This window comes from Aptenodytes patagonicus, chromosome 13, assembly GCF_965638725.1.
Source record: "Aptenodytes patagonicus chromosome 13, bAptPat1.pri.cur, whole genome shotgun sequence".
Classification (NCBI taxonomy): domain Eukaryota; kingdom Metazoa; phylum Chordata; class Aves; order Sphenisciformes; family Spheniscidae; genus Aptenodytes; species Aptenodytes patagonicus.
The window spans coordinates 10,657,224-10,678,093 of NC_134961.1; the positions used below are offsets into that span (position 1 = coordinate 10,657,224).

The window sequence follows — 20,870 nt, forward strand, 5'->3', positions numbered from 1 at the left end:
GACCTCAAGGTCCTTTATTAGCAGTACTATGACCCTCCAAACACTCCGCTGGCACGGGGAAATAAAAAGTGTTCTCTGAATCCTATTAACCTCCAGATTCAGATTTGGATAGGGTTTGAGATCTCCATGTTACTAGAGAGACAAATAGTATCGTTATGGGAGAATTTAGCTTTCTCGATGTCAAGTGGAGATCAAAGGTTGTTAATAATGGTAAAGCCCGTGTATCCCTGGGGGTTGTAGCCCATAAACTTCTTCATAAAGTTGGCTCTGAACTGCCCAGAAGGGATGTGATTTCAGACTTTGTGTCTGAAGGAGAGGACATGTAATAGCTAGCCATGGAAAATTAGCTTGGATCAAGTGATCATGAGTGGATTCATGAGTGGAATGAAAAGACAAAATTAGGTTTGAAACTTCTGGGAGGATTCTTCATTCTGCAAAAGCAGCTTCTAAGAGATAGAGGGAAGAAATTAATGAAGTTAATGAAGCCAGCTGAGCTGGCAGGCTTCAGAAGGGGAACAAGACAGGAGAATGGAATTATTTTAAGTCAAAGATATGAAACACCTGGAGCTTGCGTCCCTCATAAAGGTTTCAATCTTGTACAGAAGGAATTGAGATCTACCTGGTTGAATAGTGGCTTTCAGGAGGATATTGGGAATAAACAGACAATGGAATAAGATTGCTCAGGGAAGAAAGAGCTGTCTTACATGATCAGGAAGCACAAGGCTAAAGATACATTTATCCAAAAGGTTAGATCATATGAAGGCTATTATTCAGCAAATACGGGTCCTCAGCCTTGCAAATGCCATGAAGGTAGGGAAGGAAGTGGACCTAATGTGAAGGAGGGCACAGCTATGGTTAGCATGGTCCCAAAGCAAACGGCTGCTTGGTTGCACGCCGGAGCTGCCTGCGTGGTGTGGAGATGTTACAGCGCAACAGCCCCCCAGAAGCAGAAGAAGCAAGTGTGTTGCAACATTTCTGGGATTATTTTTTTTTATTAGTTTCCAAGAAATGGGCTGGAGGCAACGGTTTCTCCCCGAGCATGCCTAGGATGACTCAACCCTTCCTGCTCAAGTGAGCAAAGAGGCAGAGGGGCTGTAAAGACAGGCAAGAAGGATGAGGGCTGGCACAGGGTGCAGAATGTGGGCATTGTGATGAGAACTTGCGATGGCACGTGCTCTGCGCCCTGTGCAAAATGTTTCTTCCTGCAGGGTTTTGTTTGACCGGCAGCACCCTGCAGTGCAAAAGTTACATGTTGCTGCCGCTCTCCTTTTATTTCATCCTTGCCCTGGGAGCCGCTGAAATCATAAAAAGGCCTTTCAGAAAGAGACTTAAATTATCTCTGAAAAGCTGGGGCGGGGGGCGGGGGGGGAGTGTATTGGTTTTTTTTAAACCAGGCTCTGAGTGCAATGCATTAAAATGACAAAGGTAAGTCAAGCTCTTGTGATGACAAGAAATTCCTGTCTCAATAATGTGTCTGGTACGTGTTTCGCTCCGGAGCCACGCTGCTACGTGCTCCCCTGCCTGAGCACACAGAGCCGAGCACAAAACACCTGCCAGGCGCTGACATTGCTCCGGGTGCATTCCTGGGGCAGCCGGGCCCCTCAGGGTGCTCGCAGCCAGGTTGTCCTCAGTCCCTCCTGCCCACATGGCAATCCCCTGCCACAGCATGTGAACCAGGTGGTGCTGGTGAGGACGTGGAGCGCGGGTATCATCCACCAACCCCTAAGCGCAGCCACTGCGCTGCCAGTTAGCCAGCCTGGGGAGAGCCAGCCAGTAAAGCACCAGCCCTGCATCCTTTAAATTAACACTCCCAAAATCTCTGTGCCTTCCCGGCCAGTCCCATTCTTGACCAGCGGTGCATCCAGGACTGCAGCCTCAGATAACTCCTGCTGGCTTTTACTGTGATGAGTTCCTTTTAAACAAGGGCAGGAGCCACAGGAGTCACTGTAAGAGGCCACATCAGAGAGCCATCCAGAGCCACGTCCTGCCTCAGCAGCCAGACCCAGGCACCACAAGAACTCTGAGGGCACTGTGAGATAATATATTCCCCAGCCAAGAAAATGTTTTTTCCTGGTCTTGTGTGGAGTCTAGTTTTTATGTTGAAGTACATGGAGTTGCATCCCTTCTCCAGTGTTAAAAGGCCATAGCAAGAATAAAAATCTATTTCCTTCTATTAGTTTAAATTTACTGCCATTCACTTTAATTTTCCATTTTGCCTCTGTGTTGAGAAAAGGTTGATGGAAGCAGATGACTCATCTTCTCTAGGACATTGCATGGCCTTACTCTTCCTACTTCTCTTCTCCATCTCCACTTTACGGAAAACAACCAAATCTTCCAAGCCTGTATGCATGTGAAGGGTTTTCCTTCTCCATCATCATTTTTCTTTCCTCCTGTCCCAACTTCTCCTAAAGTCAGCATATCCTTTTGGAAACATGGTGTCTGAAGCATAATACCATCTCAACTGCTTGTATGTCTCCCTGGGACCAATGCAAGAAAAAGCCTTGCATGATGTCTTAAGCACTTTGGGGATCTGGGAGGACTCCCTAATTCACCAAATAGTGAGTTCTGAAAATTGTTCCTGTAAGTCCTCTAAGTCAGCAAGGTTACAACCCCAAGTGTAGACTTGCTAGCAAAGCTCCAAGGTCCCAGGTTTCTTATATAATTAAACTGCATCAACACATGGACTGTGCATATGATTTTGACAGGAGATACTTTTGAAGGGGATGATTATTTAAGTATGAAAAAGACCTTTTCAGTTGTGATTTTGTGGAGTTAGAAATTCAATCATTTCCTTTGAGCTGTTTGTGGCTATGAGTATTGCTCACTCTGTGCATCGTTAAACATGTTCTGGCTGCATGTTGCCCAGGGATCCCTGTGCTCACCTCTCTAATGTGGGTGTATTAAAGGTGGTGCAGCCCAACTTTACCATTTTGACACGAAGTCAGTTTCATCCTGCAACACCAGACAGATCAACAGCAACAGAGCAAAATATTTATTTATCAGGCTTGCAGTAGTTAGGCTGCAAATACAGCAACAGCAAAACAAACATAAGCAAATGTAGCAGCGAAGGCTTTCTTGTTACACAGCTTGTTAAGCAGACTCCTTGAGATGTATCCAGAAGCTGGAGACGGCCCCACGGTACAATGTGTGTACAAGTGCAATACCAGTACAACTACAAGGTACAGGACAACTATTAGAGTGCTGCCTTTAGTCGCATGAACTAAAGCTAGTGTGAAGAGTCAGTGTCTTGGCCAAACAAAGACCACCCCACTTGTCATCATTAATCAGATGACCACATGGAAGCCTGTAGGTATGTGAAATTCATCAGTGACTGTGGGTAAATCAGTGTCTCCCAGATCTCCCAAAGAAGAGGTGGTTACCTACAGCAATGGTGGACAGGAGGAATGACCAGAAAACCCTTATCCTATGTTCTGTGTCCCTGTCTTCCTCCTTTCTTTCCTTCCATTTGCAGCACAGATCAGCTTAGAAGACAGCAACTTTAGTTTTATGTTATAGACTTACCATAACCGCCCCCTCAGTCTCTGTAACTTTCTCTTTCTCCCTTTTTTCTTTTCATCCTAATCTGCCTTTCCTGCCTCCAACCCAACACAAAAGCATCTTCAGTGAGTCGCTGCTCCCTAACTCGCGTGTGGTTTCACAGCGCATGAAGAAGCCTCCTCTCTTGTACCTGCACCACCATTCAGATTTCACACGCGTATCACGCTTCCCTCAATGGGTGTAGCCTTGCAGGTACAGCTAGTTGTTCCTACTCCTAATGGCTGCTACATGAAATAAATCATTAATTGTAATAATCAAACAGCTGCTCTAGGACAGCTGCAGTCTCTGGGGTGTCACCAGCTTTCTAGAGACCCCCATACGACAAGTTAATGGTACAGGTGAGCAACTTGGTAACAAAGTCTAACCTGCTTCGCCTTCCAGACTCTATTACCAGTTTTACATCTATTTTCACAGTGACTACATTCAAAATCCTATTAGCCTTGACAGTGATGCAGGGTCTCTGCTGGCAGAATGTGAGCATTATCAGCTCTGAATTTGTAACTTCAGTTCCTACCTAAGCGGCCAAAGCACTTCTGCAAGCACCAAAATTTTGCTTGCAGTTCTTACTGTGATGGCCCTGCTCCTGCTGTGTACCGAGCACGTATAACTTCCATGGGAGCCCATGCCAGTAGTGTTTGCTCAGCAGTGCAGGCTGATCTGTTACTCTGCCTGGAGATCTTGCTGCCTATCCCTGACACAAGGAATGTTTGGAGAGGAAGACAGCTTGAAATGGCCAGGGGCTGTGTATCTGGTGTAGAGCTGAAGACAGACAGCAACATTTTCTAAAGAGTTTAAGCCCCATTTTCAGTCAAATGGAAAATATTGTCCCTATTCATCCCAACACACCTGACACATGAGACTGAAGTTTGAATTAGCAGCCTGTGGGTGATGGTTCACCCTGCAGTCAATGGAGATAGTGAGCAATTCAGACCTTATGGCAGTTGAACCATCCACTGAAGGATCCTCTCTCTCTCTGTGGAGGGTAGAGAGGATCTAGAGAGCAACTACGGCTTCTAAGGTGCAAGCAGAGAAGAGGGCTGAGCCTCTTTCAGCTCTCTGATGGGAGCATGGCAGTCCTGCTGCCCGGCCCCAGGCTGCATCGCCCTCACACTGCCTCAGGCTTGTGTCCAGCTTTAGCCACGCTGATTCAGAAACTCTCCACTTTCTGTGGCTGGTCGTTGTCTGCCAGTTTAGGGATCTAAGCTGGCCTGGTAAGGGATCGGACAAGTGCCAGAGCCAGCATGAAGCCAGGAGAGGTGAGGGAGTGGTAGAAATACCTTTCTTAGCAGAAGCAGAAAGTTGCTAGATTGGCCCCATCATAAATAGGCTTTTCAGCATAAAGTGCCTAGTGTGAGTTGGAATGAACCCACTTCCCAAACCACTTAGATGTTTTCTGATAACTGTCCCATGCCTGGCTCTTGGCATCAGCCCACGTTACACCCTCGTGTCTGGCACTCTGTAATAAAGATAAGGCAGGTTGTATCACACAATGGAAGCTCAGTCTGACGCTCAGCTGAACAACCGTCCTGGGGAGATTTCTAGATCCCTTAAGTGTCTGTTGTCTCCAGCTGGGCCATCGCTAATCAGCTTTGCTGTAGAGCTTGGACTTTGGGCTGAGAAATTCCCCATGGAGGCTCTCAGGGGAGAGCCTCTGATGGGTTACATCTATAAAGGAGGCTTGAAACCATTTCATTCTTTCAAACAGCCCTGAAAACTGCATCTCTGATGTGCTGTTCCAGGAATGAATCGCACTGTTTCTGAGAGCAGTACTCAGGGGTGTCTGAAGGGTTTGCATTATGCAGACACCACAAGAGCTCTTGGAAAGAATTGCATGAATGAGAGAAAAATAGCAGTGCCTGGTGTCTTCCTTCCCCTAAAGCTCAGGTTCAGACAGTTTTTTTCCCCTGTAACTAGACTTGCTTTCAAGCTTGAAGTGTTTACTACTCTAACTCCATGTCGTTTGATCATTCACAGGGCACAGCACAAACCAGGTGAGGCATGGGGTTCAAGGTAAAGCCGACATCAGCAGTGAGATCTAGGTCTGACTTGTCCACTCCTGGAGGGGTTTGGAAAACAAATTTGCGGAGCAAGCCTGCAAAGAAGAGGAACAGCTCCATTTTGGCCAGTCCTTCTCCAATGCAAGCCCTTCGTCCTGAAAACAACCAGGAGAGAAGTAAATGATCAGCACTATAACTGTTAGTGTTGATGTCTGAGACTGTCTAAACTGGATGTACAGTCTGTAAGAGCAGGCTGCTGAGGTAGGAAATTTTTCCTTCTCTCTGTATATTAGAGGTGCTACTGACTTGGCCTCAAACCACAGAGAAGCCTGTAGGTATGTGAAATTCATCAGTGACTGTGGGTAAATCAGTGTCTCCCAGATCTCCCAAAGAAGAGGTGGTTACCTACCGCAATGGTGGACAGGAGAAATGACCAGAAAACCCTTATCCTATGTTCTGTGTCCCTGACTTTCATACTTTCCTGGAATTGGGGGGAACTGTGTCATTAGCCTAGCCCCAGGTGGTGTGCACACACCCCTCTCACCTATGGAGAATGGAATAAATGCTTCTCTCCTAATGAAGTTCCCATCAGCATCCAGGAAGTGGGAAGGGTTGAACTGATCCGGGGTTTTCCAGTGTAGCTCGTCATTCAGAGCGGAGGTCAGCAGCGGAATAATCTCTGTACCCTGAAAGGGATCAAAGAAACTCACAGCAGCTGTTTGGAGCAGATCACTTTCCTAGTCGAGCTGGGCTGCTTTCTTTTTTCTAATGTGAAGAGGCAAATAAGACTGAGCCATGGCAAACAGAACTGGGGGATGCTTCCCTGCCCCACTGTGGCTCTGCCTGTTGTCAGTAGCTGCTGCTCTCTTTTTGGACCACAAAACATTCCTTTCTTACCAGAACCAGATCTTTCAAGAAAGAAGCTGAAGTAGAGGTTCCACATTTGGCATAAGAGATTCAAACCAGTGTGATTTAATTAAACTCTGGTTATTCTGGACTCAAACAGCTGTAACAAACCACAGTCCAGTGCATGTTTGTAACAGCTATCCTGGATCCAAGAAAAAGGATCACATCATAGATTAAACCATGCATCATGGCGTCTTTAGATTTTTATATTTTTCTTCTTGGCTGCTTTAAACAAAACTGTAAGGAATCTGTGCAATGTAAGCTGCTAGCCTCAAAGCTCACCTTAGGAATCACATAGCCTTGGAAATTCACATCGGTAGGAGTTGATCGTGATACACCCATTGGGACAATATTGGCAAACCTTTGTATTTCATGTATCACTGCATCTGTATAAGGCATTTTTTTCCGGTCCTCCAACTTAGGCAGCTCTCCTGGTTCAATGACACGGTTCATTTCTTCCTGAATCTTTCCTTGGAAGGAGGAAAGGATTAAGAAGCTGATAACCCTCTTATCTTGCAACTGAAATGGCCTCCAGTTTGGCCACGATGAAGAAAAGAGAAAACTTTGAGGGGTATTTGGGAAGAGCAGAAGTGGGTTAGTCAGGGCATGGCATGGTTCTTTCAGGTTTGTTGCTGAGCCAAGCGAGCTTGAATGGAGTCACTACAGTACCTGATCCCATGCCTGATTCTGATTACACACCTTTGTTACCCCATAGCCTTCAACAGAAACCAGATCAGAATCAGCTCCTGAGGAGACCTTTAGTGACGTAAGCCCATAGCCTGCAGGAGAATAACGATGGGGGAGCTTTACTGTAACTGTAGACTGGCCCTTAGCCTCTCCCACTTGGCTGGGCTGCTTTATTGCGATCCAGCTGAATAAAATTCCTTTGTAAAATCAACGGTTGTTATCTCTCTCCGAGTACTCGGAATAATTACTCTAGACAACACTGAATGAGTTCCACTCCCTTCCACAACCAAAGCCTTAAGCATGCAACAGTATATTGTACAAGAGGACTTCTCAGCCTTACTCTGAATTTCTGGGTATTTCATCATCAGAAGAAGACCCCAGCGCACAGTTGTAGAAGTAGTCTCAGTCCCAGCGGCAAAGAGGTCCAAGGTTGAAAACAACAGGTTTCCGTCATTGAACATAGTGTGGGGTTTCTTTGACTCCTTCAAAACATACAGGTAATGGCCATAAGTTCTACAGCAAGTGATACCAATATGTGACTGTGTTGCCACCATTTTTATCTGCATTTTAGCTTTTTGTGACTTTATATGCTCTGGGAAACTAAATGTTTAGTATTTTAGCATTAGGGCCTATGCTGTATGGAATTTGTCTGGTCCCAAGCGTATGTGCAATCCCCAGGTCCAGATATTAGGTTAGTTGGAACGCAGTTACTGCAATGAAGTTTATCACTGTACCGTTCTTGCAGGAAGGTTTGGGATGATCTCCTCCTTACGTGTGCTGAGTGGTAACTTATTTCACCCACGTGGGACATCTTGACAACTAGATCCCTTTAACCAGCAGTTTCAGTGGAGCTATGGAGCGAGTACAGCACAAGCTCACTGTGAGTATGAGCTTTGATATATTCTGCTCACTGCAGTTCTGCTTCCACTCATTTCCAGTCCCTGACAGATGGTCAGTCCTAATAATAAGTGAGAGCTAAGAGAATAAAAAGACTCTGAGACTTAGCTTTAAAGTACCTGTTGTTGCTTCATCAGAAAGGCATCAACAAAGCCTGTTAAGTTATTTTCATTAAACTCTTCTTTGTGTTCCTGGAAGAGCTTCTGGAGAAATGCGTTCAGTTCACTGATGTTTTGTAGCACAGTCTTGGAAGCTCCAGAGAGAAATCCAAGGGATGGGTAGAAATTATATAACTGTGGAGCAAGAGAAGTCTTACTGTTAATTGGCATTTTGAACACATACTGGTATCTCAAATCACACTGCTGGTCTCTTGTCCCATGCCCTGACATTTCAGGCCGTAATTCCCCCACATTTGCTTGTACAGTCCAAGCAGTTATGAATTGCTGCAGAAATAGAGTGTTGTCTCCATTATACCTCTGCATGAGTCCTTGCCATGACTTTTGGGAGACTCATCAGCTTAATCTTCTTTCAGGGTTTCCAGCTGTGTGGGTGGTGGGACAGAGGGTCTCAGATGTGAAAGATGGGAATGTGAGCATTGCACTTATTCCAGGGAAAGCCCTCAGATGTGTCACATCCTATGGCAGCAGAAGGAACTTGAACTGGCCACCAGACAATATTGCTGTGTCAACATGGTGCTTTCCAAGCCAATTAGCTTAGGCACAGCACCGAGCTAACCCAGCTACACTGTTCCTAGGAGCTGGACTGAGCACAGCATTGCAGTATGTCATATGGACATACGTGCTGTCAGGACAAAGGAGGGGTCTCACCCCCATGAGAGGTGTGCACATCTTCAAGGAGACCACTAGCTGCCCTGCCAGACAATTAAACAAACACCCACTGTTAGCTGTTAGCTGTTGCCTCGTCCTGGGAGAATGTCTGTACACAGTGTGTAACTCTGACCTGTGCTCGGGTGGTGCTTTTTGGGCTTAGCTAGTCTGGAGTTACAGCCAGCCGCAGGCCTCAGTGCAGCTCAGAAAGACGACTCCACTGGCATTCAAAGCAGAAGCTTTGTGTCAGGAAGGAACGGGCTTATATCAGCTGTTAGTTTGCTAAGATTGAGTTTCAGTAGCCAAAACAAAAGAAAAAGAAGTTTGTCAAACCTGGTTCTAGGAGAGGCAGAACTAAGATAGTTACTGAAAGTGTAATACAAGGAGTCAGATTTGAGATGGCATTTCAGGGCTGATCTCTGATATGAGAGACGTATTGTGCTTCTGCTCTTCAAAGAGGGTAAAATGGTTCCTTTTGTAAAGACTCTGTTTTTTTTCTTTCACTAATAAGCTTCACAGATTAAGCCTAGGGGCCTGGGAGTCCGTGAGTTGCGGATACAGAACCGCAGATGTGTTCCGTACAGGCTGGCTGGCTAATAATGTTCATGTTCCCGTCTCAAGAAGCAAGATGTGGGAGGCCTGGAGGACAAACATGGGGAACTGGATATCCTCAAAAAAGCTAAAAGCCAAAACGTAAAATCAAGCTCTTACCAGCACCATAGGGGAGCCCAGAAGCTTAGTATTTTCATTTAACAGCTTCAGCAAAGTTAGAAATACAGGATCATCATATTCAAACCTCTCTCCAAACAATATAGAGCAGATGACATTGGATACAGCATTGTTGAGTATCATCTTCGTATCAAATGGTTTCCCTGTATTTCAAGCAATGAAAACAAATGATGATGTGAGTATGCCTGTTTCAGTCTGGTTTCCTATGGAAATGTTGTCCTGAGCTTCCAAAGAAAAAACTCATTTGCCACCCAGAATGCATAGCAGGGAACTCAGTTTCAATGTTTTAAGGTCTCAGTTTAATAACCTACTTCGGCATATACTGAACTTTAACCACGAGATATCATTTGCTCAGAGTTAAACTTTCATTAATCTTTATTGTTCTGCTAGACATATTTTCTGTCTCTGGATGAAACTCTTGACACTCACCATGGTAGGATTCAAAATATTTGATAAGGGAATTTACTTCCTCCAGGATTCGGATCTCAATGGTTCTCCTTCCCATTCCGAAATCTCGCAGTGTGGACAAGGTGAATCTTCTCATAGTTTTCCATAGCTCTCCATGGCTGAATGCTATGCCTAAAATAAAGGTGTAACATCCTTATGTTACCTGTGGTTAATAAATGTTTGTAAGGCCTTCTTACACACTGGTACCAAAGCTGCTTGATACGCTGTTATATAAACAAAAAGCAATCTGTAAGAGGATGAGACTCTCCTGCTGTAAGAATATAATGAACATAAACAAACTACAGAAACTAACCAACCAAAAGGTCACTTACCATTTCCTTGTGTCATTTTCCTAAATATGGGTATTTCTGCCCTCTCTCCAAATTCTTCAGCATGATTTAAAAGGGCATCCTTGATGGTTTCGTATCCAGCCAGTACCACAGCTTTCCTGGGTCCAAAATGCACAGTGAAGATGTTGCCGTATATCTTGGAGAGCTGTCAAGGTGAATAAATATGTTCATTCAAAACCAGATCTGGACCCAAACGCTAGCACTAGCCACCCTAGGTGGTTTCTAGCCCAAAAGGAGCCTCACAGCCCTGTCTGAAGTCTCCAGGCGCTGCTGTAATGCAACTAATGAGCAACAGCTATCAATTGCCAGCATCTCTGCTTGCACCCGGTTTGCACAACAAGGTGTCTGCTATCAGTGCTCCTATCAGAGCAGAAGTCAATAAAATGCCATTGCATTCCTGTGGTGTTCTGCAGTAACAGGCCAGCGTAGTGATACCACCGTTCGGAGGCTGGTTAGAAAATGCTGTAGCAGGCAGGCCTGTTTATTTTAATGCTGTTGACCTGAGGCAAGCAGGCGTGCACACATCTTTGAGGCTGAAGCCACAAACACTACAAAAACAAAGCTCAACAATAACTCTTTCTTTCAGGACAGCACTTGTCTCTAATTATGGCAAGGTGGGTAGTGTTGCAGTCATTGCAAAATTATTTGCTGGCCACCAGAAACTTGAATCCAGCTAGGACGCATATTCTTGTAGATAATGTCACAGGAGCTCTAGGCTTTTATAGCAAATTAAATATGAATCATCTGTTACACAGAAGGGTGGCTTTGACAATGTAATCATTCACTCGGTATTTTAGTCTTCGTTTAAACACACTGCAAGCCATCCGCTCCAAATGTCTTCTTGTTCCTGATGTGCCTGGGTTACCATTTGCTATGCATTAGATACATACCGAAAATTGAATTTCAGATTAGAAGCAGTTCCTGTTATTACTCCAGACAAATTGAATTTGTTTTCATCAAACGGTGGTTTGACGGCTTGGGAGATAACATTAACACTGGTTCTTTCCTCCCTGGCAGCTCACAGAGTGTGTGGCAGAGTCAGGGGCAGGGAATCACAGCTGCCTCCCAGCCTTCCTTTGGTCATTTCTTTGCATTAGTACCTCTTGGCATCAACCCTGTTTTTTCTCAGCAACACAAGTATTGGATGTGGCAGGCCTGAAAGCCTAAAGAAAGCTGCTTGGCAGATTATAGGAAATGAGTCTGGTGCCTTCGCGTGACATTTGTATTATAAAATCCCCCAGTACTGCCAAAAATAGTTGCTCTTCCACACCAGCACCCTCAAACATACCTATGATCAGATGGGAGCTCAGGACCAGAAGCCCATCAAAACTGTGCTCTGCACAATCCTCTGCACCGTAAATCAAGGCAAATGAACGTTGTGTGACTGCCATAGGAATTCTGTACTTTGGCAGCCCAAGATGCCCTTCTTCTACGACTAACAGGAGAATTTTGGTGTTTGCCCTGCCCTCTCAGGTGGGCTGAAGGAGTTCACTGCGGACTGGGTTTCCCCTGTCATACCGTCCCGTAAGCACACACACAGGGTATGTGACAGGTCACTCACGGCACCTCAACCGTCTCTACGGCAACCAGAAGAAATCTGAATTCACATTGAATTGTCCCCACCACCCTACGGGAGCACAGCGGACACTTTCTGAAACAAACATTGCACCTGGCTTTAAAATATTTAAGTCTTTTTTTTTCTCTTTTAGAAATAAAAGTATCCATGGAGCTGCACAGGAAAAAGCAATTTGTTTACCTAGACATATAAAAGCCACGCATCAAGTCTTAAATAACCCTGGCCAGTGTGTGTGCAGGGGAAGGGTTGGGGAGGCAGAGTTGAGCTTTGCATTGCAGGGATATAATTAGCTTTGGAAATAAATGTGCCTATGACCCCATTTGCTGTGGGGATGATACCCTCCCTCCCTCCCTTCCTTCCGTCCTTCCTTCCTCCCTTTCTTCCTTCGTACCTACCTTCACTGGGGGAGGTCTGTCTGCAGTGAGACATCTCTTGATGGCAAATGGTCCTGATCTGTCAGCAGACTGGCTCAGCTCGCGTCTTCTACCTGCAGCCTCTGAGGGGCTTGAAATACCAACAATATGGAGCTAATTGCAAGGGGTGGGGGTCTACACTTGTGTGTGTACAAAGGAAGGAATGTGTGTATCATATTTATATATATAAATGCATATATGTGTGTGTATACCTCTGAAGGTAAAGTCACTCTGCCAGCCTGCCTATGTGCCAAATATCTCATTTCTGCCCTCCACACAACGCAAACACAATCGCATCTTCATGTCCCTAGTTGCATTTCTCGCTTCAGGAATTGCATGTTTTCCTCTTGTCTGCTCGCTCAGACCCTACCTCTGTCAGCGACTGGAACGGCTTTTTCAGGTCCACCACATTCAAGTTTCCGATCAGAGGAAGAGGTCGTGGCCCGGGAGGCAAACTGCAAACCGACTTCTTGAAGCTGGTAAGAAAGTAAAGGAGAGCGACCAGCCCTGCTGCCAAATAGAGCAGCGAGCTAGAGCCCGTGTATTGCAGCAAACTCTGCATGGCCATGTCTAGATCAAAGTGTGGGCATGAGCATCTCGGGGTCCCTTTATAGCCCTTCTGTCATTGCCCGAACACACCTTCTGGGGAAGTGGCTTTACACAGAGAAAAGGACTCTGAGGTCTTGTTTACTTCCATTTAGACCAGATGTACTTTTTTTCCCTGCCAAATAAAGCACCCTATTTTATTCTGAAACATGGATTATCTTAATCTGGAGCTCCTATTTCATCTACAACACTGGGGCAAGGTGTTTGTTTTCCAGTGAAAATCTGTGTTATGGGCATGTTGTGGTCTACGTGATTTCAGGGGCAGAATTAAGGGACAGGACCCGTGCTGGATTGCTGTCACGGTGCCAGGTCACAGGACTCAGCTGGACCACTGGTGATGCAATGGAGGAAGCAGGACGCAGGAGGGAAAGTCCACAATAACGCATGGCCTAAGGTGCAGCTGGCAAGGAAGTCCTCAGTGAAGACAAGGCTGACCAAGGAGGAGTTGGAACGGTGGTGGCATGAAGATGTGCTAATCCAGGATTGCAGACAGCAGTAGGTCCACTTACAGGTGACAGCTCTGATTCTTTTTGCTTTCCTGCCACCCCAGTAAAATCACCTCCTTGAGCAACACAGTGTTTTCGTTGCTGACACTGTTATTGATCTTCGTCCCAAAAATCCTCTACCGGCAATCCCAAAATGCCCCTGAAACCACTTCAGTCACTATTTTGCAGTTTACTGTCCAGAGGACTGTGTGCCTGGATGTCCATCTCTGTGTTTGGTGATGACTCCTTCCCGGCTGTCCTGCCTGTTTATGAGCAGATCATAGAATCATAGACTAGTTTGGGTTGGAAGGGACCTCTAAAGGTCATCTAGTCCAACCCCCCTGCCGTGGGCAGGGACAGCTTCAACTAGATCAGGTTGCTCAGAGCCCCGTCCAGCCTGACCTTGAATGTTTCCAGGGATGGGGCATCCACCACCTCTCTGGGCAACCTGTGCCAGTGCTTCACCACCCTCCGCATAAAACATTTCTTCCTTATATCTAGTCTAAATTGACCCCCCTTTAGTTTAAAGCCATTCCCCCTTGTCCTGCTAAAAAGTTTGCCGCCATCTTTTCTATAAGCCCCCTTGAAGTACTGATCGGCTGCAATAAGGTCTCCCCGAAGCCTTCTCTTCTCCAGGCTGAACAACCCCAACTCTCTCAGCCTTTCTTCATAGGAGAGGTGTTCCATCCCCCTGATCATTTTCGTGGCCCTCTTCTGGACCCGCTCCAGCAGGTCCGTGTCTTTCTTATGCTGAGGGCTCCAGAGCTGGACGCAGTGCTGCAGGTGGGGTCTCACCAGAGCAGAGCAGAGGGGCAGAATCCCCTCCCTCGACCTGCTGGCCACGCTTCTTTTGATGCAGCCCGGGATACGATTGGCCTTCTGGGCTGCGAGCGCACATTGCTGGCTCATGTCCAGCTTTTCATCCACCAGTACCCCCATGTCCTTCTCGGCAGGGCTGCTCTCAATCCCTTTATCCCCCAGCCTGTATTGATACCGGGGGTTGCCCCGACCCAGGTGCAGGACCTTGCACTTGGCCTTGTTAAACCTCATGAGGTTCACACAGGCCCACTTCTCCAGCTTGTCCAGGTCCCTCTGGAATGCATGCAATCCTCTAGGAGGAACCGTCCCCTCCAGGCAATGTTTCTGCCTAGATTGGGAAAGAGCTCCTGGATCTTTGTAAGCTGGGAGGAGCCAGGACCAGGGTCTGCAGCTGGCCAGGCAGAGGAGGGAGGACGGAGGCTGCCTGGGCAGCTACTGCAGAGGGGGTGCCAGCCAGGAGGAGCACACAGCAGCAGCTTTGGCACTCCAGGTGCAGTGAGTCATGCACCATGCCAGGACAGGGTCCTGCAAGAGCCTGCGTGCCTGGGCAACAGTTCCCCAAGAGCCACCTGCACCCTTTGCATCCTTGGGGGATGACAACAAAGCAGAAGTGATCATGAACAGGAGGCCACAGTTTTAAATGGTGGCTCTGGGGAAAGGAGCCAATTTGATGCTCTATCAAATATTCTCAAGTGGGGCTATTTTGCTCCCCAGTTACAGATTCTGTCAGATTACTGGGCCGTGCTGCTGTTCAACCCTTTAGAAACCTTTAGATTTAATAATACTTTTGCTAGAATCCTCCAAGGCTACCAGGTGCAGGCTCCACTGATGGAAAAATGATGATTATTTATTAATAATAATAAAAGTACATTAGCTGAAGGCAAGGAGAATCAATAAACTCTAACTAGATTGACATGAAAAAGGTGCCTGCACGTCTGCCTGTTCTCCAAGGCTTGTTATCAGGAGTGGAGCTTTTCACAAGGGGGAATTACCCTGTACAGAAGAGGACTAGGCAGGGTAGGCAAAGAAAGGAGGGCAATGAGTGGTCATGTCCATCTCAAGATTTGCTGTTTGCTGCACAACTATGAAGGTCTTGGTCTGTGCCCTCTTCTCCCAGACTTTTCCAAGAATATCCTGTTCTGCCAGACTCCTCTTTGAGCAAATGGTGTGACCACTGGGACTCTTGAGACTTTATAAGATACGGTAAGAGTGAGGAAAAAATCCTACATGGGCGCAGTTGGGGACCGATGCAGGGAATTTACCGTTTCAGTTCATATACAGCCACCACTGCTCTGTTAGAGCAGAGCTGGCTACTGCCGTAGACAGCGAGAGCGCCTTCTCGAGGGCTTTCAGACTGTTTAAAGCTTCGGGTTGTACCTGGTGATAACACAGGGTGAAATCCTTTCTCAAGCAGTGAGCCCATGGACTTGCAACCTGCTGGACTGATGCATGCACTGTGGGAAATGACGGATGAGTTCTCCAGTGGGAGGGAATCACTGCAGTTTTAAAATACAGCTAACGTGATGTCCTCACCTCCATTTCTTCCTCGCATACCTTGGCTTCCAGTATGCAATCCTGAACACAGCCTACAATTCAGTTGTTGGCTTGCAGGTGAGGCATCCCACACAGGACCAGGGAGAAAACATTGCTCCCTGCTCACGTGTCTTTGTCTTTCTACCAGCCCAAGCCAGAACTGATACCATCTTAAGGTAAGCAGACTTTGTGGGCATAGCTCAGGGAAATAATCAGTTCCTCCTAGAAAATAAGCCTGTACATTAAACAGCCACAAAGTCATCTAACTTCTGTGTACTCATCTGGAGAAGGACATAAAATCTTCTAATGGGACATAGGTTAATAATGCTACAGTAACAGTAGGATAATGCAGAGAAAGAGCTGTTATAAGGCTATAATTCAGTCAATGAGTTCTGGTAACGTAATAAACCATGAGAGTGAACACCAAGTGCTTGTGTGCCTTGCAAGGCTCTGCAACTGATTTACAACCTCAAGAGATACCTATCAGCCCATGCATTGTTATCAGGGATATATAAAGCATGAGCACACCCTATTAAACATTAACATTTTTACAGATGTGTTAAAACAGGCTGCTCCTTACTGATGGATTTTGCTCACCTTGACAAATACCAGTGCAAAAAGAAATCAAAAGTTTTTCGACTTTGACCTCTTTCCACTTTTCATAATTATTGCATTGTTTTATTGGATTACACCTGCTTCTTAGAATCATAGAATCATTTAGGTTGGAAAAGATCTTTAAGATCATCAAGTCCAACCGTTAACCTAGCACTGCCAAGTCCACCACTAAACCATGTCCCTAAGCACCACGTCTACACGTCTTTTAAATACCTCCAGGGATGGTGACTCCACCACTTCCCTGGGCAGCCTGGTCCAATGCTTGACAACCCTTTCAGTGAAGAAGTTCTTCCTACTATCCAATCTAAACCTCCCCTGGCGGAACTTGAGGCCATTTCCTCTCGTCCTATCGCTTGTTACTTGGGAGAAGAGACCGACCCCCACCTCGCTACAACCTCCTTTCAGGTAGTTGTAGAGCGCGATGAGGTCTCCCCTCAGCCTCCTTTTCTCCAGGCTAAACAACCCCAGTTCCCTCAGCCACTCCTCATCAGACTTGTTCTCCAGACCCCTCACCAGCCTCGTTGCCCTTCTCTGGACACGCTCCAACACCTCAACGTCCTTCTTGTAGTGAGGGGCCCAAAACTGAACACAGTATTCGAGGTGCGGCCTCACCAGTGCCGAGTACAGGGGCACGATCACTTCCCTACTCCTAGTTCTTCCCATCCTGCAAATCGGTATTTCTGTAGCATCGCTACAGGGTAGTGATCAGTATCTCAAGTGTTCGCGATGCTCATTTTGATACAAATAACTGGTACTGAATTTCTTTTCACTTATCTTTCAAATCAGTGTGTGTGGCACATCTACTTTGGGAAGAAAGACTTCTGAAAAATACTTTTAAAAATCATTATTTTACTGCAAATTTTCAATGAAAGATTCTTGGGTTTTTTTCCATACTCTGAGCTGAAGGATTGTATATGATGGGTCTGGTCACTGGAAGAAGAAAATAAAAAAATCTGTGCGTGGGATTAGTGCATTGTCTCTGTTCAGAGCCTAAGGCGACAGTATTTCCCACTCGTGTTAAGCATTTACCCCTTTTAGCAACAAACCATTCTCAGGAACTTTGCTGCTTTTAAAAGCCTTGTTCTTGGTCCGAATAGATGCCATTCCTTCATGAGTCTCACTCAGTGACAAAATACATGGGAGATCCTGGGATTTGGTGCTGGTAATGTACTTTATAATATGCATATCTATAAAAATATTTGCAGAAAAATCCATTGTGGCTCTAGGCAGAAGCATGATCTTCCAGACTCCACACTCATGCCAACAAGCCAAGGCAGCCTGACCTGGGACGTTAGTATTGAGGAGGTCAGGTTATGAAGAATTTATTCTCAAAATACGACTGAACAGATCAACTGCCTCAACATAGCTCCAAGGCTCTTTCTGTTCTGGGTCTCTAGCTTCAGTCCACCTCAACACAGTGTTGCAGAAATTACATTAATCCAAGGGCAATTTGGGGCATATCACGAAGGATGATTAGTTGGTAGGTATCTACAGAGCCAGGGTCCCAGCATCTTACTTTTGGGTCTCCTCTTTTGATGCAAAATGTGGATATGGATTTAGATATACCAGAATTGCAATTAGCAATGTAAGAAAAAAGTTTGCTTTGGCTTTCAGCGCAGTGTTGCTATTTCTGCCACGTTCCCCTCTAACCTGATGAGGCTTTGGCTCAGTCATAACAGAAAATGAGCTATCAATCTGTACATCTTTGTAGAGCACATAACATATTAAGGCCCTGACCTTACTGGCATGAAACGACGATTCCCCTGTAAGTGCAAAACAATAATATTTCATTAATCATCTGCAACAGAAATCCCCATTCCCCAGACTATTCTGGCAATATTCTGCATTTTTGCTTGTCTAGGAACCTGAATTAAAAGGGAGAAAAATGGTTTACAACAGCCTGTGGCAGTGATGTAGCAAGAGACCTTATGTAAGAGCTGACGGTGCGCTCGCCGCGCGAGGGTGAGGCGTAGGAATGAGTGATCCTGAAAGGATGTTTCTCTGAGGTGTGTTCTGTGCCTGGGCTAGGAACAGCAGTCTCAAGGGCACAAATTCCATCGTCTGAATGTGCTTGGTCTTGTTCAACTGATTAATTTCTTACAGTTATCCCAAGTCAAGCTACAAAATCCCCTAGTACTTTACTCAAAGCCTTTCACGGCTTGTTGATAAATTATTTTCAAATTAACTACCTGATAATTTGAATCTGTAGGATCTTGAAAGGTGCGGTATGGTGAGAGAGAGAAAATAATGAAAGTCCCGGACTTTGCCCTGCCCACAGTGAGGAATAAAGGTTCTGCTCTGAGGTAGTACTTCAATTTGGTGCTTCCAAAAGTAATGCTAAGTGTGTAAAAAACCTTCTGAAGGTACATTTGTACAACTGATGGATAAGCATCAACAGTGGAGTAAGTTTTCAGTGTGATCTGACAACATTGTAAAAAAGCAAACGTTTTTCAAATATTCCTTTAGTCCATAATTAATGACTCTTTAGTGCATAATTAATGACTAACAGCTCTGATTCAAGCAAAGGAATTTTTTTTTTAATCTATCAAGCTGTGTAACTTGAAAGGGGGAGGTCCAAGATTTTCCCTAGTTTGGGGAGCCTTCTAATTTGGGCCTTCTAATTTTTGGAAAGGGCTCAGGACTCCAGACTAGAGATACTGTAAAACACTGGATGCTTTACAAATCATCTGATCTCTCTTGTACAATGGGCATCTTTTCACTGAAACTGCTATTTCAGATTTCCCCGGTGCCATGAAAGTCTCTCACTTCTTTGAAAGATAATATGTGAAAAGCATTTAATTCTCTGTTAGCAGCACTGCTCTTTGTGGCACTGTTTTTATTGAATTCTTTTGGAACTGGTTGGCTTAATCTGCAAATGATTTTTTTCTTCACACTGATTATCTAATGGGGGTTTCATTTGATCTCCTTGGGAAAAATACATACTGAACTGCTAAAGCACGTGTATTAGATTCTAAGACAAACTGTACCTTTAAGGGAAACTCTAGAAGATACAACTGACATTTGCAATAAAGACATTAAGTAAGCATAACCGAACACCTGCTACTATACCTGGCTTGAATTTGGGTAACCACAAAATTTAAGACTCCAAAGAAAGACACTGAGTTAATTAATAGGTAATCATTTGGATATAATATAATAAAGCAAGGTGATATAGCCTTTGCATAGGATTGTCACTGTCTGGGAATAATTCCACTGTGGGATCCCTGCATATCTTTTTCCTTTGATTTCTTCCTTCATCACATGGGGAATCAGCAAATCAACCGCTGTGCCAGAAACTAAGGAACATGATTTGGGCAGTTTGCTAAAATCAAGTGCCTTGACACTTCAGTTAAAGTTGTCCAGATAAACCAAAGCTGCTTCTCTGCTGTTCAGTCCTCCGAGATCTGGGAAACAGTTTGCTGCATGTATTTATGAAAGAGGAGTATCTCCCTTTTACTGTTAAGTGTTATAACGAAGTCGAGTGGAAAAGTGCTATTTACCGTATAATAAAATATATCTATTGTTCATAGCCCTGAAAACATAATAATAAATAAAACCTTACATTTCAGGCTGTGTAAACCAGTTGCTTATGTAATAGAACATGGTGTAATTTTCCATTTACAATTTCAATACTGTAATAAGAAAGCAATCAAAGCATAAACAAAATGCACTTTAAATGGGGCTGCAGGTAATATTTCCATAATGGCTGCCCTTAAAAATTGCAGCTGTTTCTTTTTTTTTTTCCCGGACTCAAATTCTTTCTACTTATCTCAGTCATTTAATTAAAAGAAAATCAACTTAAACCAGATGAAAGACCATCTTAAACCAATTGCAGCTATGGGCAAAGAAGAAAAAAGACTCTAACAGCGTAATCCACGGTTAACACTCGGGTAGATTAAATTAACCCCATTTCTCATCCTCCTTTCAGGATGAGATCTGAGGCTCTGCAGAGAGCGTGCTGGAAACCTGTGGGCAAAAGGGGTCTTTGCCTTGGTTATCTGTCTTGAGGATCTGGAAGTTCACCATTTCCCAAGCATCTGCCGATGACCGCTTGGTTTTACTGGCCTCATCAGCGTTCGCGCTGCATGGTGGGAAGCCGCCTGCTCACCCATCGCTTGCAGGAGGCATAAAATAACTCAGCGCTGTCCGTCAGGTTCATGCACAGGCGTTAAACCGTGAGGATTAACGAGGGATGAGCAATCACGTCGCTGCCGCCACGGGCAGCTGATGGCGGAGTTCACGTCACTGCAGCGGGACGGGGATGGCTCTTCCGAAATCCTGCTGGATTTCTAAGAAAAGTGCCTCCCGGGTTTGCCTCAGCTCTGCCTGCTGATCCCCAGGGCTCTCGGATCACACCACCAGCCAGAACTGGGTCCTGAAAAACGTGTTTTTAAGTCAAGACCCAGTGCTCAGCAGTGACGGGTG

General features: G+C 45.4%; 1 protein-coding gene across 1 annotated transcript; it reads right to left on the reverse strand.

Moving 5' to 3' along the window:
• Positions 1–2,971: 2,971 nt before the first annotated feature.
• On the reverse strand, positions 2,972–12,958 carry LOC143166451 (cytochrome P450 2K4-like). The gene is made up of 9 exons (XM_076350818.1): positions 12,758–12,958; positions 10,381–10,543; positions 10,031–10,180; positions 9,584–9,744; positions 8,165–8,338; positions 7,489–7,630; positions 6,744–6,931; positions 6,100–6,241; positions 2,972–5,710 (listed from the first exon to the last, which is right to left on the reverse strand). The coding sequence occupies exons 1-9, from the start codon at positions 12,953–12,955 to the stop codon at positions 5,523–5,525; spliced, it is 1,506 nt and encodes a 501-aa protein (XP_076206933.1). The 5' UTR covers positions 12,956–12,958; the 3' UTR covers positions 2,972–5,522.
• Between the last annotated feature and the right edge of the window lie 7,912 nt (positions 12,959–20,870).

Bases quoted from the DNA above. Each gene is read 5' to 3' on its own strand.
- LOC143166451 (XM_076350818.1), bottom strand. From the start codon at position 12,955: ATGGCCATGCAGAGTTTGCTGCAATACACGGGCTCTAGCTCGCTGCTC. The intron at 10,181-10,380 runs GTAAGTGACCTT...CCTTTATTTTAG, and splicing joins GAAAATGACACAAGGAAATG to GCATAGCATTCAGCCATGGA. The intron at 9,745-10,030 runs GTGAGTGTCAAG...CTTGAAATACAG, and splicing joins ATATTTTGAATCCTACCATG to GGAAACCATTTGATACGAAG.